This window comes from Narcine bancroftii, chromosome 3 (assembly GCF_036971445.1).
Source record: "Narcine bancroftii isolate sNarBan1 chromosome 3, sNarBan1.hap1, whole genome shotgun sequence".
NCBI lineage: Eukaryota > Metazoa > Chordata > Chondrichthyes > Torpediniformes > Narcinidae > Narcine > Narcine bancroftii.
In genome coordinates, this window is record NC_091471.1 from 15,651,491 (window position 1) to 15,670,519 (window position 19,029).

Here is a 19,029-nt window from a genome sequence, read left to right on the forward strand (position 1 = left end):
GGATAAAACAGTTTTTTTAAGGAGAACATATGAACCTTGGTGATGGTGATAGGCAATGAGTTGATCCTCAGTGTCAGAAAGATTGGCAGTACCCGATTTCACTTAATTCAAGAAGTATTTTTTTAAATGTTCTTGTTGGCCTTCTTTAATGGCTCCAAAATAATGCTGCAATCCAGATAAATGATTATTGGTGTATAAAGATGGAAAGATTTGGTTAAATCATGCCTCTGCTAGGTTTGTTAAAGAACAAACCTTTGTTCTTGAAGTTGAGTGTTTTTGTGTGTGGAGTGTCCATGTGACAAGAATGGGTACACCTTGTAACTAGAACTTGATTCTTGACAAGTGTGAGACTGCCAGTAGGTTGGATTGAAGACCAGGTCTGCTGTGGGATAACATCATACTTGATTCTTTGACAAGCATGAAAAAGATCTGGTTTGTGCCCAAGGGCTATTGTTCTATGAACTTGGTAAAAGCACAGACCCGTTGACTTGGAGTGGCCAGGACATATAAATGGGTGCTGATTGGTCAGTGTGGACGGAGGGTCAAATGACCCCACAATATCCAAAATAAATCAATTTGCAAATTGATTTAGACAAAACATAACAAACATTAAGATAGCCACATGCACACGTGTGTGTTTTTAGTTATTGGGAGGAGGTATTACACACGAATCTGAAAGCTTGGAAAGGGAGAGGTCATAAAGTTCTTAAATCATTGCACCATTTTTAAGATCTCTCAAATATCCAACCATTGTCCTAGCCAACAATGCCCCTCAATTATTCCATCTTCAACAAAATGTCAATTTTTGTCTGACAATTCTTTGAACAAGTTTTGCCTTATCCTTTGCATATATGAGTGAATATTGTGTAAATTCTAATTTTGTGGAATCACGGATGAATGTAGAAATAGAAGAAGCTTTTTGATATGTTTTTTCTGTCATCTTAGCTGAGAATTGTTCTGGTTATCGTACGTGTAGTAACTGTATGGAGCAGCCTAGATGCGGATGGTGCACTGATCCCAGCAATACAGGAAAAGGACAGTGTATAGAAGGATCTTATCGTGGACCAATGAAAATCTCCAGAGTGAACACTCCCTTTATACCCATTCTGAATGTCAGCATGTGTCCAGAAGAAACAAAGTACAACTGGTCCTTTATTCATTGTCCAGGTTAGCATTTACTTTGTTCGTTCATGGAATGTGGTGATTATTGTTAAAGCGGGCTATAATAGTTTTTCTGTAATGTCATGGGAGAAGGGGGTGGTGGCAACTGCCTTGTCAGTGAAATCCTTTGTAAAGGACAGTAGTTAAAACACACAGAAATGCTGAAGGAACTCAGCCAGCCTATTAGCATCCATAGTTGGTAAAAATATATTAGTGACGTTTGGACCGGAGCCATTCTTCAAGATATAAGCAAAGAACAGGAAGGCTTAAGAACTACCTTGCAGTGGGCCTGGACCAGCGCCTAGTTAAACCAGTAGATTCCTGACCCGAAAGATCTTAGGTCAACTGGATTCAGGACTTCTGTTTACTGCTTCTGAATGTACATACAGAATGCAGTTAATGATAAAATACAAACTCTTTATTTCTGTTTGTGCAGTCTGAGAATGGGAGCGTTTTTTGGGGGAGCGGTTGTTTTTCACACTGCAGATTTAATTTAAAAAATTCTTCTAGCTTGTCAATGTAACGGCCACAGCAAGTGTATAAATGAAAGCACCTGTGAGAAATGTGAAGACCTAACGACTGGGGACCACTGTGATACTTGCATCTCTGGTTACTATGGGGACCCGACAAATGGAGGAAGTTGCCAATGTAAGTGCCAATTTAATGTTATTTAGTTCAGGCATTCTCAACCTTTTTGTATTGGGGTGTAGCCTCCTAAGGAGTCTGCTCAGTGTGTTTTTGTGGGAAATGCAGCTGTTACTTTGGGTTGAAACTTATTTTGACAGGGATAAAATAGTAAAATATGCAATCTGAATTAGCTTGCTGCGAGTAAAAGAAGTGAAAATGTTTTCTTTGACCAAATACGATTTTGATTTTGTTTTCCACTTCTCAAGCCTGCAAATGCAATGGACATGCATCCATCTGTGATACCAAGTCAGGAAAATGCTTCTGCACAACAAAAGGAATCAAAGGTGACAAGTGTCAGCTGTAAGTTACAGTCAGCGACTTTTTATGACCACACAGCTCTTGGTGGCGGTTTATGACTGCAATAAAATTTCCTATAATTCAGTTCCACTTTGTGACCATGACATTTTCAATTAATGAGCAAGCTAATGCAATCAAACAGAGTGTTTGGAAAGTAATTTAAAAAGAGCCCTCCATAAACTACAGGCATCTGTTGTCTTGAGATAGACTGAAATCATTGAGCTCATTCTTTACTACTTTTTAAAATGCTGCTCCTGTCTTCTCACCTAACATCTATTATGCATTTGGGATCAAGACCATCCAGATGCAGAAATACCACCAAAATAAGAGTGATTCAAATAGTGTTGCAAGTTGAATATTTTCTCTCCATGTCCATGCTGAATTAAGTTCCCCAAGGCATTTTTGTTTACAGAAGCCTTGAAGAGAGAAGAAACAAAAATACCGAATTCAAGGTGTTAATATTCTCACCAGCACAGAAACCAAATCTAAGATTACAGGTGATCATTCTCAGCAGTAACCACAGAAGGGCTTCATTGGCAACAATAAATATCCCCCAAAGCTAGATTTGTGGCTTGAAAGAATGACTTGTACCCATGATATGCACCAGTCTCTTTTGCACTGGATAGGGTGTTGGAAAGAAATGGGACTGATTCACTGTAACTAGTTAGTCCGCTGTTCACGCAGGAAGAAAATAATCAATAAGAGGAGGAGTGGGCCATTGAGATGTTTGAGCATACACTGACATTCATCAAAGTCTTTGGTGATTGACTTTCTCACCACTGTTTTCCTGTATGCTCCATGTTTTCTTTGGTGATTGACTCTCTCACCACTGTTTTCCTGTATGCTCCATGTTTTCTTTGGTGATTGACTCTCTCACCACTGTTTTCCTGTATGCTCCATGTTTTCTTTGGTGATTGACTCTCTCACCAGTGTTTTCCTGTATGCTCCATGTTTTCTTTGGTGATTGACTCTCTCACCACTGTTTTCCTGTATGCTCCATGTTTTCTTTGATTCCCTCAGTATTCCAGAAATCTATCCACTTCTGCTTTCAACAAATACTAATTGAGCCATCGTTCCCATCTGAAGTTGAAAATCCAAAGAATCACCATCATTTTCATGAATCAAATTTTCTCAGGAGTCCAAAATTGACAAATATTTATATAAATATATTTACTTCATTGCATTAATTATCACCAACTATCATTATTTTGCCTTCATTATTAATCACAGTTGATTTTGTCTTTTAACTGTATATAATCGTGTTATATTCTTTGTTGGGTGGTTTCTTAAACTAGTAAGCTCGAATGATTAAAATTTGCAACACAGAAGCAAGCTCTTTGACCTAACTTGTCCATGCCGCCCAAATTGTCTATGTAAGCTAATTCCATTTGCTGGCATTCAGCCCATATTCCCCTTAATCTTTCCTGTGCAGGTAAGTGCCTTAATGTTTCTACTACTTCCTCTATCATATATTTGTTCAATATATTTACTGCCTTCCATGTACAAAAGGTGCCAGCCACCCCCGATTTCCATATCGACCATCGAGCATCCATCAACACTTATTATTACAGACATCCCTTTTTCAATCTCGATAAAACTTGCTCCAAATTGTAATTTAATTTAATTTAGACATATAGCATGGTAACAGGGCATTTTGGCCCATGCCACCCAATTACACCCAATTGATCTACAACCCCCAGTATGCTTCAAACGGTAGAAGAAAACCGGAGCCTCCGGAGAAAAATTCATGCAGACATGGGGAGAAGATGCAAAATTCTTACAGATCGTGCAGGATTTGAACCCCAGTCCCGATCCCTGTCACTGTAAAAGCATTGCTCTAACCGTGCTGCCCATGACCTCTGACCTCCATGATAGGGCAATTTATGGTGACCCAAATGGTGGATATGTAAATCTCACACCAACAGTTCATGATTGAATATAGTCACAAGCTGAGAGGCCACAACTCTCCTTTCTATGGAAGGGTAATGCATGCTGAGCCACCTTTCATATGAAGAAATATTTGTGATTGTGTCTGAAGTCTTTGCAATTCTCTTCCTTAAAGGGTAGTGGGAGCAAACCCATTGAATATCTTAAAGACATGTATTACATGTATGCTTAATAAGCAGGGTGATGGGGGAAACTCCTGAGAATCAACATGAATATGGGGACAGACAGCACTGCTGTGCTATTATTGCATGGCAGAAGAGTCATGAAGGGCTAAGTGGCTATCTCCTACATTTACTTCACACTTTTGCATCTTTGCAAAATTCTGTCTTTGTCCTTGCATTGCATAAATTTTCCCTGTTTTTAAAAGTTCAAAGACCTCCATAAAATCACTCCTTAACTTTCTGGTTTAAGTAATTTTTTGTCTGCAAGGTTACAGCGCCAACGACGCGGATTCGAATCCGGTGTTGTCCATAAGGAGTTTGTATGTCCTTTCCATGTCTGATCCGGTTTCCTCCTACCATTCAAAAAGGGATTGTTGGTTGATTCATGTATTTGGAAGGCATGGGCTCACATAATTTAATTTGTCATAACATTAGCCTTTACTTTTTGGCATGTTTAGTGTAGTGGTTAGCACAACACTGTTACAACGCCAGCATCCCAGGTTTGAATCAGGCGCTATGTTCTCTCTGTGTCTGTGCTGGTTTCCTACCACCATTCAAAACGTAACAGTGGTAGGGTAACTTGGGTGTAATTGGTTGGCACAGGTTTAAATGGCCGGAATCGGCTTCTGCAGCGCTGAAAATAAAATTTAAAATTAAAAAAAATAAAATTTATATTTAAAGTCTGCTTATTTCTCATCTTCTCTTCAAACCCTATTCCTGGAGTTGGAGGAATAGGAGTTGCTCTTGGAGTTGTTGTTTTGTATTTGGAAAGTAAAAATCAAAATAATTGTTTTGTACAATTTACAAAACAATAAAGAAAATTCAAAATGATATTAATTATACTGTATCAATTTGTTTAAAGATGTGATGTGGAAACACGATACCAAGGAAACCCATTGAAAGGGACATGTTACTGTGAGTATATAGCTGTTGTTTGAATTTTTTTGGTTTCAGTTAATTTTAAAGACCCAGGAGTAGTTCAAACACTCATTTAGAAAAAACTGATTTTTAATTTCTGAGATGCAGTTAAGTTTGTTTATCTATCACATTACACATGGTCCAGTGAGAAGGGTTCTTTTGCAAGCAATCTTAACAGCTTATTAAGATTGATATAACTGTGTAAAGCAATTAGTACAAAGTAAGCACGATAACAGATTTATTAATTCAGAGCCTAATGGCTGTAAGGAAGCAACTGCCTTTAAGCCTGTTGGTGCATGCTTTCACACTCATGAGCTTTCTCCCCAATGTGAAGAAGAATAAAGGTGTGATGTGACCTTCTGGGGTGTGATGTGACCTTCTGTATTTTGGCTGCCATTTCTAGGCAGTGGGATATGTGGATGGAGGGGAGGGAAGTTTGCATTATGCTCTGTGGATGGAGGGGAGGGAAGTTTGCATTATGCTCTGTGGATGGAGGGGAGGGAAGTTTGCATTATGCTCTGTGGATGGAGGGGAGGGGAGTTTGCATTATGCTCTGTGGATGGAGGGGAGTTTGCATTTGCTCTGTGGATGGAGGGGAGGGGAGTTTGCATTATGCTCTGTGGATGGAGGGAAGTTTGCATTATGCTCTGGATGGAGGGGAGGGAAGTTTGCATTATGCTCTGTGGATGGAAAGGAGGGAAGTTTCCATTATGCTCTGTGGATGGAGGGGAGGGGAGTTTGCATTATGCTCTGTGGATGGAGGGAAGTTTGCATTATGCTCTGGATGGAGGGGAGGGAAGTTTGCATTATGCTCTGTGGATGGAGGGGAGGGGAGTTTGCATTATGCTCTGTGAGATGTCTAGAAATGTGCTTTTAATGATGTACCTGTGGAAGTTACTAAGAGACAAGGGGGACATTCCAAAATTCCTTTGTCTTCTGAGAAAGTAGTGGCATGGACGGTTCTATTGACCATCGTGTCAACATGCTCACCCCAGGTCAGGTCTTTGGATATGTTTATCCCAAGAACTTAAGAGTTATCCATTCTTTCTACTTCATCATCATTGATGTGGACAACAGTGTGGTCTCTTCCCCTCCCCTGAAGTCAGTGATTATCTCATTTGTCGTATTGATGTTGAGAAATAGAGAGAAGAACTGGTAGTTGGTAGTTATAGCCCTGGGGCTTTGTCCATCTTAATGATCTCCAAGGCCACCAACACCTTTTTAAACACACGGAGGTCTGAAGATACCATGGTTGAAGTAAAAACTAAATGCTGGAGAAACTCAGCAGGCCAAACAGTGTACTTTATGTAGCAAAGATAAATGGATGGGAGGTCCATTTATCAAGGTATGACATAACTATGTTTTGGGCTTGAGCCCTTCAACAAGGTACGATGAAGGGCTCAAGCCTGAAATGTTGGTCATGCATCTTTATCTTTGCTACATAAAGTACACTGTTTGACCAGCTGAGTTTCTCCAGCATTGTGCTTCCATCAGCACCTCTTCCTATTGATGGCTTCCATAAGAGAATTTTGGGATTCAGAGACCTTTTCAATTTACAGTCATTTTATGTGATGGTGAAGCCTCAGTGAGATACTCCTACATCTCCAGGATGATGAAATTGTTCACTGGAAGATCTTGCCACTGGGAGATCTCAACTAACATCAGGCAATACAAGCCCCTCCTGAGGTTTACTGAAAGAAGTCTATGGATTCTGGAATAAGTCACAGACCTAAGATGGCATATCTTTGAAGAGGGTGAGTGTCACTTATTTGTGAGCAGCCTTGGTGTGAGGGAAGGAGCACTCAACAACTTGAAGGTATGAGAGGCACAGCAAGTTGGGGAGGATAGGGAACTTAGAGGGAACAAAAGGGGAGAAGATGGAAGAGTAATAGGACTGAAAGAGAATGGGTCCAAGGAGGTGGGGTACCAACGGGAACAAAGGGAAGGACTGAAAGAGGGAGAGGGTCAAGAGGTGGGGGGTTTGTGACTGTGAGAAATGAAGTTTGGTTAAGTGTCTGTGGCTATAATGACCCGATTTGTGCTTGGAGGGTGTGTTTTTGTTTGTCAGGTTGAAGTTCAAGTTTATTTTCACGTTTACTAAGATACAGAAAATATGTTTTGCAAACAGTCCATCTAGTCAGCCCATACATAGTACAATAGTAAGAACACAGAGGAGAGTTTGTAGAGAGAGATCAGATAGTATAAAGCAAAGACAATGTAATTCTTTTAGTGTGAGGTTCATTTAGGAGTGTGATAACAGCAAGAGAGGAACTGTTCATGAATCTGATGGTGCATGATCTCATACTCATGAATCTTCCTATTGAGAGGAGGATGAAGACAGTGTTGCTGTGGTGGGATAAGTCTTCTAATATGTTGGCTGAATTTCCAAGACAGAGGGAAGTTTTGATGGAGTCCATGGTGGGAATTGCATTCACACTCCAGAGGACCATAAAGACTGATGAGCAGAATTAGGCCATTAATCCCATCAGTCTGCCCTGCCATTCAGATCATGGCTGATGTATTTTTCCTTTCACTCCCATTCTCCTGTCTTCTCTTTATTAGCTTTGATGTCCTGACTAGTCAAGAATCAATTAATCTCTGCTTTAAATATACCCAATAACTTGGCCTCCACAACTGTCTGTGGCAACAAATTTCACAGATTCACCACCCTTTGACTGAAGAAACTTCGAAAGTTCAAGTACACCCTATGACATTGCATACAACCCTGAGATTCGTTTTCCTGTGGGCCAGGCAGAATTAACACTTATTCACAGAGTTAAAAAAAGATACATATACATGTAAATAAATAAAGAAATGTAAACAAACTGATTGTGTAATTCAGAGAGGAAAAATACCAATGAAGTACAATAGCAAGAGTTCTTAAAATTAGTCTCTAGTTTGTTGTTAAGTCTGATGGTGGAGGAGTAGCACTGGTGGAATGAGACTTGGGGCACCCTTACCTCTTTCCTGATGGTTGCAGTGAAAAAAGAGCATGTGCTGGGTGATGTGGATCCTTGATGATTGCCGCTGTTCTCCGACGGCAGTGTTCCTTGTAGATGTTCTCGATGCTGGAGACAGGTTTTTTTTTCCTGTGATGTCCAAGTCAAGTTTATTTCATTTGATTGCACAAGTACAACCCGACGAAATACTGTTCTCCGGTCCTCAGTGAAAAACACGCAGACATGGGACATAACACAAATACAGTAAAGCAACACATATGCAGGACAAGTATTCATATGTACAAATAAAAAAGATAAATATTGTTTAGTGAATATAGAGTCTCTGATGGTTAGTGTGGGCAGTTCATTTGGTTAATCAGCGTTCTCACTGCCCTTGGGAAGAAACCGTTTCTCAGCCTGGTGGTGCTGGCTCTGATCCTCCAGTATCTCTTTCCTGATGGGAGCAGCTGAAAGATGCTGTGTTCAGGGTGGAAGGGGTCCTCAATGATTTTGTGCACCTCTTCAGACAATAATCCCTGTAGATCATTTCGATGGGGACAAGGAAGACTCCAATGATCCTCTATTACTCTAAGGATCCTGTGGATTGACCTCCCATCCATTTCTCTGCAGCAACTGATGCAGCCGGCCAGGATGCTTTCAGTAGAGCTCCTGTAGAAGGTTGACATAATGGCTGATAGCCTTACATAGGAACATTGAAGTAGGAACAGGAGTAGGCCAAAAATGGCCCATCGAGCCTGCTCCACCATTCAATAAGATCATGGCTGATCTAATTTATGACCTAACTCCACCTACCTACCTTCTCCCCATATCCCCTAATTCCTCTATCATGTAAAAATTTATCTAACCGAATTTTAAATATGTCTAATGAAGCAGCCTCAACCACTTCCCTGGATAGAGAATTCCAAACGTTCACTACTCTCTGGGAAAAACTATTTTTCCTCATCTCTGTCCTAAATCTACTCCCCCAAATCTTGAGACTGTGTCCTCTCGTTTAGTTTCCCTGGCCAGCTCAAAAAACCTTCCTACATCTATCCTATTCATACCCTTCATAATCCTATATGTTTGCTTCAGTTTCCTCCGGAAGTGCAGTCACTATTGTGTCTTCTTGGAAAGTGAGGAGGTGTTGCATGTCCATGATAGGTTACCATTTAAGTGAACTCTAAGGAACTTGGTGCTCTCCACTCTCTCCACTCTCTCCACTACAAAGTTATTGAGTGTGGTTGTTCCTGGTCTTCCTGAATTCCCTAATTATCTCCTTCGTCTTGTCCTCGCTGAGATTCAGGTTGTTGCTCTCGCAACATATCACAAGATTTTCCACTTCTCTGTAGTGTGACTCATAGTTATTGCTGATGAGGCCGACTACTGTTGTGTCATCTGCAAACTTGATTACACTGTTGGAGCTGTCCCCATACAGACTGTGATGCAGCTGGTCAGCACACTTTCCACCAAACATCTGTAGAAATTTACCAGAGTTTCTGATGTCATACGAAACATCTGCAAACTCCTGAGGAAGTAGAGGCACTGGCATGATTTCTTCATGTGGTTTGGGTCCAGGAAAGATCCTCTGAGATAGAGATTCCCAAGAATTTACATTTGATTACCCTCTCCACCTCTGATTCCTCACTGGATTGTACACCTCTGTAAACTTCTCCTAATCTCTGTTCTAAAGGGACCTCCTTTTATTCCTCTGATCCAGCATTCTCCCACAACTGGAAACATCTCCACGTCCACTCTATCCTACCCTTTCAATATTCAGATAGGCTTTGATAATATCCCCCCCCCTCATCCTTTTAAACTGCAGCTAGAATTGGACCAGCCCCATCAAACACTTCTCATACATTAATCCTCTCATCCCTAGGATCCTTCTCCCCTCCTCTGGACCCTCAACCACACCAGCACATGCTTCTTTAGATATGGGGCCCAAAACAGCACACAATACCCCAAATATGGTCTGACCAATGCCTTGTAAAATGTTTGCATCACCTTTCCCTTTATCTTCTCGTCCTCTCAAAATGAATGCTATCATTACATTTGCCTTCCCTACTACAGAATCAACCTGCAAGCTAACCATCAGGGAATCCTGCAGTTAGACTCCAAATACCCTTTGGATCTCTGTTTTCTGAATTCTAGTCTACTTCATTTTATCTACTAAGTGCATGACCATACAGTTCCCTTTGCTATATCAGGCACTTCACCCAACCTATCCAAGTCCCTCTGCAAACTCCCTACTTCCTCAACACTATCCACCCCTTCACCTATTTTTGGATCATTCTCAAAATTGGCCATAAAGCTATCATTTCGGCATTAAATAATTTACATACAGAGTGGAAAACCATGTCACAGGCATCAGTAAGAAAACACTATCTTTATTCCCATTGTTTATCTTCTGACAGTCAGCCAATCTTCTATCCATTGCATCTTTCCTGTAATGCCATGCACTACTGTCTTGTCTAGCAGCCTCATGCAGCACCTTGTCACAGGCCTTCTAAAAATTGAAGTAAAAATCTACAGACTCTATCTTGTTTGTTATGTCTTCAAAGAATTCCAACAGATTTGTCAAGTAAGATCTCCCTCAAAGGAAACCAAGCTGACTTTGACCTATTTTATGTTGTGCTTCCAAGTGTCCCTAATATGGACTCTAGAATCTTGCCAACCACTGGCCTATAATTTGCTGTCATTTGCCTCCAAAGAGTGGAGCGGTATTAGCATTTTTTCAATCTTTTGGAATAATTCCGAGTTTTAGAATTCCTGAAAGATCTCAACTAAAGCTTTCACAATCTCTTCAGCTGCCTCTTTCAGAACACTGTGGAGTAGTCCTTGGTAATTGGCAGGAAACAGAGAGTCAGAATACAGGGATCATATTCTGTTTGGCTGCCAGTTGCTAATTGTGTTCCATAGGGGCCGGTGTTGGGACTGGTTCTTTTTATGTTGGATACCAATGATTTAGATTATGGAATGAATGGCTTTGTGGCCAAATTTGCAGATGATGCAAAGATAAGTGGAGGAGCAGGTAATGTTGAGGAAAAAATAGGCTGCAGAATGACTGAGACAGAATAGGAGAATGGCCAGGGTCAAATGAAATACAATGCAAGTTTAGTAGAAATCTATGGGCAGGCTGTTTTCTAAATGGGGAGAAAATTGAGAATTCCCAGATGCAAAGGGACCTCATGCAGGATAGCCTGAAGGTAAACTTGAATGTCGAATCACTGGTGAAGAAGGCAAATGCAATGCTGGCATTCATTTCAAGAGGAATAATGTACAATTGCAGAGATGTGAAGTTGAGGCGTTATAAGGCACTGGTGAGAACTCAACTGGAGGATTGTGAGCAGTTTTGGGCTCCTCATTTAAGAAACGATAGAGAGGGTTCAGAAGAAGTTAACAAGGATGATTCTGGGAATAAAACAGTTATATGAGGACTGTTTGACAGCTGAGAATCAGAATTTATTGTCACGAACATATAACAAAACCTGTTGGTTTGTGGTAGCATCACAGTGTAAACATTTATATCAACCAAAAATAAATTGAGAAATAGTGCAAGAAAAAGAAAAAAAGTCAAAGTGAGGCCGTGTCTGTGCTTCATTGTTTATTTAGGAATCTGAAGGCAGAGGCAAAGAAGCTGTCCTTGTGCCGCTGATTGCTCGCTTTCAGGCTTCTGAACCTTCTTCCTTTGGCCTGTACTCATTGCAATGGGGGGGGAGGGGGGGGGAATGGGAATCTCTTTGAAACATTTCAAATGTTGAAAGGCATGGACAAAGTCGATGTAGAAAAGTTATTTCCCCATAGTGGGAGAGTACAGGACAGGAGGGCACAACATCAAGATTGTAGAGTGTCCACAGAACAGAGACATGAAGCAATTCCTTTTTCCAGAGGTTGATGAATCTGTGGAATTTGTTCCCACAGGCAGTTATAGAGGCAAAGTCTTTGGGTGTATTTAAGGCAGAAATTGTTGGCCAGGACACTAAAGGTTATGAGGAGAAAGCCATGCAGTAGGGCTGTGGGAAAATGGATCATTTCATGATTGGATGGCAAGGCAGGCTCAATGGGCCGAATAGCCTATTTCTGCTCCTATGTCTTATGGCCTTTTCCTTTATGCTGTCTTTTATTGCTTTTGTCAGCCATAATTCCCTCATCATCTCTTTTTCTTCTTTGGGATGAAACACTCCTGCGTCTTGAACTATTTCCAGAAACTGCTGCCATTGCTGCTCTACTATGTTCCCTCCTGTGACCCCCCCTTCCAGTCAATTTTGGCCAGCTCCTCTCTCATGCCTTTGTGGCTGCGTTTACTCATTTGTAATCGTGACACATCCAATTTTGCCTTCTTCCTATGAAACTGCAGGGTGAATGCTACCATGTTGTGATCATTACCTCCCAATGGTTCTTTTCCCTTTTGCTTCCTAATCAAACCCCGTTCATTGCACAGCACCAAGTCCACAATTGCCTTTTCCCTGAATAGGCTTTATCACAAGCTGCTCTAAAAACCCATCTCATTCCACAAATGTATTTTTTGGGATCCTGTGCCAACCTTTTTTTCCCAGTCTCCCTATATATTGAAGTCCCTCATGACTATTGCCTTTTTTACATGTCTTCTCAAGCTCCTGTTGTAATTTGTACCCTACATTCTGATTGTTTTGGGGGACTCTATGTAAATCCCATCAAAGGTATTTTTATTAAGCCTTGCAGTTTCTTAACTCTACCCACAAAGATTCTTCATCCTCTGATCCTATGTCCCTTCTTGCTTATCATTTGATTTAGAGACCAGAATGAACCAAATACTTTAATGCACTTACTTTAGAATTAAATGTTAAATTGCCAGAGCTCCAAAATTTTAATTTGAATGTTGAACAAGGCATTTGTTATGAAGAAATAAACATTTAAAATGAATGATTTCAAAGATTACTTCAATCTATGCTATGTACTCACACAAAAATGTCTCAATGTTACCAAACATAGAAAAAAACATAGAAACATAGAAGATAGGAGCAGGAGTAGGTCATTCGACCCTTCGAGCCTGCTCCGCCATTCAACGAGATCATGGCTGATCTTAAAGTTCAGTACCCCATCCCCTCCTTCTCTCCGTAACCTTTAATACCCTTATACTGAAGAAATAGATCTAATTCCCTCTTAAATAGATTTAATGAACCTGCCTCTACTGCCCTCTGTGGCAATGAATTCCACAGATTCACCACCCTCTGGGTATAGAAATTCCTCCTCATCTCGGTCCTAAATGGTTTGCCTATTATCCTCAAACCATGGCCCCGGGTTCTGGATTTTCCCATCCTTGGGAAACATACCATTTGCCTTTTTAACCGCCTGCTGTACCTGCATGCTCGCCTTCAGAGACTGGTGTACAAGTATCCCTAGGTCTCTCTGCACTTCCCCATCTCTTAATCTATTGCCATTCAAATAGTAATCTACCCTCCGGTTTGTATTACCAAAATGGATAACCTCACATTTATCCACATTGTATTGCATTTGCCATGTATCTGCCCAGTCCCTCAATTTATCCAAATCACACTGGAGCTTCCTGACCCCCTCTTCCATGCACACAACCCCTCCTAGCTTAGTGTCATCTGCAAATTTGGAGATATTACATCCAATCCCCTCATCCAGATCATTAATGTAAATTGTGAACAGCTGGGGTCCCAGTACAGATCCCTGTGGCACCCCACTGGTCACCGCCTGCCACTCAGAAAACAAACCATTTATCCCAACTCTCTGTCTTCTACCTGCCAGCCAGTTCTCAATCCACATCAATACTTTGCCCCCAATCCCATGAGCCTTGATTTTGTAAGCCAGTCATTCATGCGGGACCTTATTGAAGGCCTTTTGGAAGTCCAGGTACACCACATCCACTGGCTCTCCCCCATCTATTTTACCTGTCACCATCTCAAAGAATTCCAATAGATTTTGTAAATCCATGTTGGTCTGTCCGATCCCTTCTCTGCTAGTCATATGCTCCGCAATTACATCCTTAATAATGGATTCCATCATTTTGCCCACTACTGATGTAAGGCTCACCGGCCTATAATTCCCCGCTTTTTCTCTACCCCCCTTTTTAAATAGTGGGGTAACATTAGCTACCCTCCAATCCATGGGTACTGATCCTGAGTCTATCGAGTTCTGGAAAATAATTCTTAAAGCATCTGCTATCTGAATGGCCACTTCCTTAAGTACCCTAGGATGTAGATTATCAGGCCCTTGGGATTTATCTGCCTTCAATCCCATCAATTTCCCCAAGACCATGTCCTTAGAGATACTGATTTCTTTCAGTTCCTCCCTTGCATTAGTCTCTATGTTTCCCAACATCCTTGGGAGGTTATTTGTATCCTCTCTTGTAAAAACAGAACTAAAGTAAGAATTTAATTGGTCTGCCATTTCCTTATTCCCCATTATATATTCCCCTGATTCCGACTGCAAAGGACCTACTCTGGATTTCACCAATCTTTTCCTCTTGACATATTTATAAAAGCTTTTGCAGTCGGTTTTTATATTTGCCGCAAGCTTACTTTCGTAATTTATTTTTGCTCTCTTGATTAATCCCTTTGTCCTCCATTGGTGCATCTTGAACTGCTCCCAGTCTTCGGTTGTGGTAGTTTTTTTGGCCAATTGATATGCTCTCTCTTTGGACCTAATGCTGTCTCTAACTTCCCTTGTTATCCACGGTTGAGTCACCTTTTTTGGTTTATTTTTATGCCAAACCGGTATTAACAATTTTTGCAATTTCTCCATTAGATCTGTGAATGCTTTCCATTGTCTATCCACCATCAACTCCCCCATAAACACCACCCCATCAATCATACTCAACTCCCATCTCATACCATCATAATTCCCTTTATTTAAATTCAGGACCTTAGTCTCGGTTTTAATTTCATCACTCTCCATGTCGAGTGAGATTTCGATCATATTGTGATCGCTCCTACCCAAAGGGTACAACAAGAGAACTAAATCTGTTCAAGTTTATCACAAAATACCAAGTACATTGAGAAATACTTTTTCTAGCAAAGCCACCCAGCCCCCTCTGCCTACCTGGCTGAGTGTTTGACAGAATGTGTATACTTGGGTGTTTAGCTCCAAGTATTGGATGCGATCCTCCTTCAAAGCACGTCTTTGTTATACCCACGATATTGTACCTGCCAATTTCTAACTGCGCCTTCTCATCTACCTTGTTTTGTACATTCTGCGCATTTAAATATGACTTGTATTCACCATCTTTCTCATATTTTTCTCCATGTTATCCAAGGGAAATGGCATCAGCTTTTGACCTGCTGCGGCAGTAGGTAAATTGAAGTGAGTAGAGGCTGGCTTGGAGGGGAGTTTGAGAATACGTGTATGCAGTAGAGTGAGGCCGTCAGTTGCCTTGGCCCAATGGCAAGAAGCTCCTGGCTTTATCAAGGTCATTTGGTATTTGCCACGAATGGCAACTCTACATTAAAAGAAACTTTTCTTTGGCTTGGCTTCGCGGATGAAGATCGCGGAGGGGGTAAAAGTCCACGTCAGCTGCAGGCTCGTTTGTGGCTGACAAGTCCGATGCGGGACAGGCAGACACGGTTGCAGCGGTTGCAGGGGAAAATTGGTGGGTTGGGGTTGGGTTTGTCCTCCTTTGCCTTTTGTCAGTGAGGTGGGCTCTGCGGTCTTCATCAAAGGAGGTTGCTGCCCGCCAAACTGTGAGGCGCCAAGATGCACGGTTTGAGGCGTTATCAGCCCACTGGCGGTGGTCAATGTGGCAGGCACCAAGAGATTTCTTTAGGCAGTCCTTGTACCTTTTCTTTGGTGCACCTCTGTCACGGTGGCCAGTGGAGAGCTCGCCATAGAACACGATCTTGGGAAGGCGATGGAACTGCAATGGCATCTTATCCTCCGAAGTGGAGTGGAAGGGTCGCTGTGGATTCCAAGGAACCATCCAAGTAGAAAGATGGCCAGAAGCACCCCAGTTTTCATCTGCCAGATGTTTCATTGAACATAGAGTCAATGATACATTACAGCTTAAGTTGTTCATGAGCAGGTGGACTTGATCTGTATGAAGCCAATCAACCTCATGTTATGAGAGAACATTAACAGTCTTGTTCTGCTGCATGTTACGTCATAACTTGTTAGTCTGTTTGTGAAAGAACCCTTCTCAATGTACTTGATATTTTGTGATAAACTTGAACAGATTTAGTTCTCTTGGTAACATTGAGACATTTTTGTGTGAGTACGTGGCATAGATTGAAGTCATCTTTGAAATCATTCGTTTTAAATGTTTATTTCTTCATAACAAATGCCTTGTTCAGCATTCAAATTAAAATTTGGGAGCTCTGGCAATTTAACGTTTAATTCGAAAGTAAGTGCATTAAAGTATTTGGTTCGTTCTGGCCTATATAAGGTCTGAATTAATCAAATCTTATTTTCTAGGCTTTAGTACTACTGTGTAGTCTGGTTTTTCAGTGGATCATTTTAGTTTTTCTTTCAGACACTCTGTTGATTGACTACCAGTTCACCTTCAGCCTCTCTCAAGAGGATGATCGTTACTACACTGCCATTAACTTTGTAGCCACCCCTCAGGAAGTAAGTATTTCCAATGACTGACTTAAGGTGAGTCCTTAATCTAGTGCAGTGCCTGGGTTGGAAATGAATTTGAGACAGTTTGGCCTATTTCATGCTGACAAATTCACAGGACACATATTATTGAGCACTAATAGCTACTCATTTGACAGTTCAGCTTTGAGATCCTGCGGGGATGAAGAAATGTGCAAGTAATCGCTCGAGTACTGAAGGAAACGAAAAATTATCTTCACATGAAGACTTGTCTATTTGACTGTGGGTCTCCCAGCTGAATTTCCAGTTTTTGTTTTTGTCAAATGCTTTGACTGTCCTCAATAATGCAATGTTGAATCTCCCTTATTCTAAATTTAACTCTTTTGTGAAGCATGTTTAAATTTACAACCTTTAAATTTAAATGAAGTCATACAGCACTGTAACCCTTTCAGCTCATGAGCTTGTGCTGCCCAGTTACACCCAATTGTTCTACACCCCTGGTATGTTTTGAAGGGTGGGAATAAACCTACACAGACACGGGGAGAATCTTATAGACAGTGTGAGATTCAAACCCCGGTCCCAATCACTGGCACTCTAACAGTATTGCGCTAATCGCTACACTAACCATGCCGCCCATATTGGTGTGTTTTCTCTCCTTACAACAACGGAACTTCTTATGGTTTCAGCAATTAACTCTAATTTAAAACAAAATGCCCAGAATTTTGCTGATGTGGGTTTACAGGCACACGCTGTTCACAGATTCCACTCTTCTTGAACCCTCATTCTATCCCTCAGCCTTGTGATGACCCAGATACAGAAGGTCAGTTATGCTTGCCTGAAGTAGTCAGTAAGATTTTAGGTGTGTGAGTCCCAACACTGAAAAGCATCACCTGGGACTTTCAGGGACTCACTGGAAGTAACAAGGCTAGGACATTTCCTAAAGTCACCCGGAACTGCGGAAGTAACATAGAATATGCTGGAAATAGTCAGGTGAGAAGAAGCTATCCAAAGTCCACAACCCCGGCCATCATTGATTTCAGTCAGTGTCACAGAGGTGTGAAGCACAGAAGAAACAGACCCTTCAGCCCATCATATCCATGCAAACCTTTTGCCCATCTTCATTAATATATGCCTGTATTCAGTCTATATCCTTCTATGCCTTCTAGTGCCTGTCTAAATGTGTCTTCAATGTAGTGATTATATCAAATTCCACCATCTTCCTAGCCGCCGGCTTGAGATATCAACCCTCCTGTGTATGAAAAAAAATCCCTCAAATCCCCTTTAAAGGTCTTTCCTATCACTTTAAATCTATGCTATGTTTTAGATACTTCTTTCACAGGAAAGAGATCCTCACTATCTACCCCTATTGTTGGCTTTTACAATCTTAAAATACCTCAGTTAGGTCACCCCATAGCCTTCTTCACTCCATTGTCCTCTAAGCATTTCCTGTTGACTAAAATTGTTGGGCATGTTTCCTTCATTGGGCAGGGAATAGAGTACAGAGTTTGGGACCTCATGCTTCAGCTGCTCAAGGCATCAGTGAGACCACACTTAGAGTATTGTGCCATGGGCTAATCACTCCCTCACTTCCGATCCCTGTGAGCTCAGGAAATGCTACACCTGTGTCCACACCTCTTCCCTCACCACCATTTGGGGCCCCAAAATGTCCTGCCAAGTGAACCAACACTTCACTTGTGAATCTGCAGGGGTGAACTACTGCATCTGGTGCTCTACATCGGAAAGACTGGACACAGACTGGGAGATTGTTACAATAAGCACCTTCATTCCATCCACTGCAATGGCAGGGACCTCCCAGTGGCCAATTATTTTAATTCCACACCACATTCCCAAGCTGACATGTCTATCTACAGCCTCATGCACTACCAAACCGAAGCTACCTGCAAATTGGAGGAACAGCACCCTATATTCCGTCTGGGTACTCTCCAATTAGATGGCATTATCTGACTTCCTAATTTTCAATGCACCCTTCCCCCAAGTATCTCCCTCTCCCTGTCACTATTTCCTTTACTCCAGTTCTCCAACTTTTCCCTTCCCTCTCCTGTCATAGAGTTACCCTCTACCCCTATCACTTCTCAGCTTTTTTTCTCTTTGACCCTGCCACCTATCTCCACCTATGATCTTTTACTTGCTAGCCTGTGCTCATCTCTCTGCTTCCCCTCTCCTCTACCCCCACACCCCCATCCCCCACCTTTTTGTTTAGGCATCTCCCGGTTTTTGCTCTTATCTTGATGAAGGGATCTAGCCTGAAATGTTGGATGCCCTTAACATCCTGTCATTGCTGCGTGTCTTGCTAAGTCTCCCCATCATATTTGTGTGTTGCAGTCGACCCAGTGCATGCAGACTTTCTGTTCAACTGGAGTACA

General features: G+C 41.5%; 1 protein-coding gene across 3 annotated transcripts in view; it reads left to right on the forward strand.

Moving 5' to 3' along the window:
- atrn (attractin) overlaps positions 1-19,029 on the forward strand; it is a 520,815-nt gene that overhangs the window by 237,223 nt on the left and 264,563 nt on the right. For all 3 annotated transcript variants that reach the window (XM_069923525.1, XM_069923527.1, XM_069923526.1), the window contains exons 18-22: positions 946-1,167; positions 1,672-1,809; positions 2,055-2,148; positions 5,116-5,168; positions 16,581-16,675. In XM_069923525.1, the coding sequence (XP_069779626.1) occupies positions 946-1,167; positions 1,672-1,809; positions 2,055-2,148; positions 5,116-5,168; positions 16,581-16,675 (602 nt within the window). The remainder of the gene's footprint in view (positions 1-945; positions 1,168-1,671; positions 1,810-2,054; positions 2,149-5,115; positions 5,169-16,580; positions 16,676-19,029) is intronic.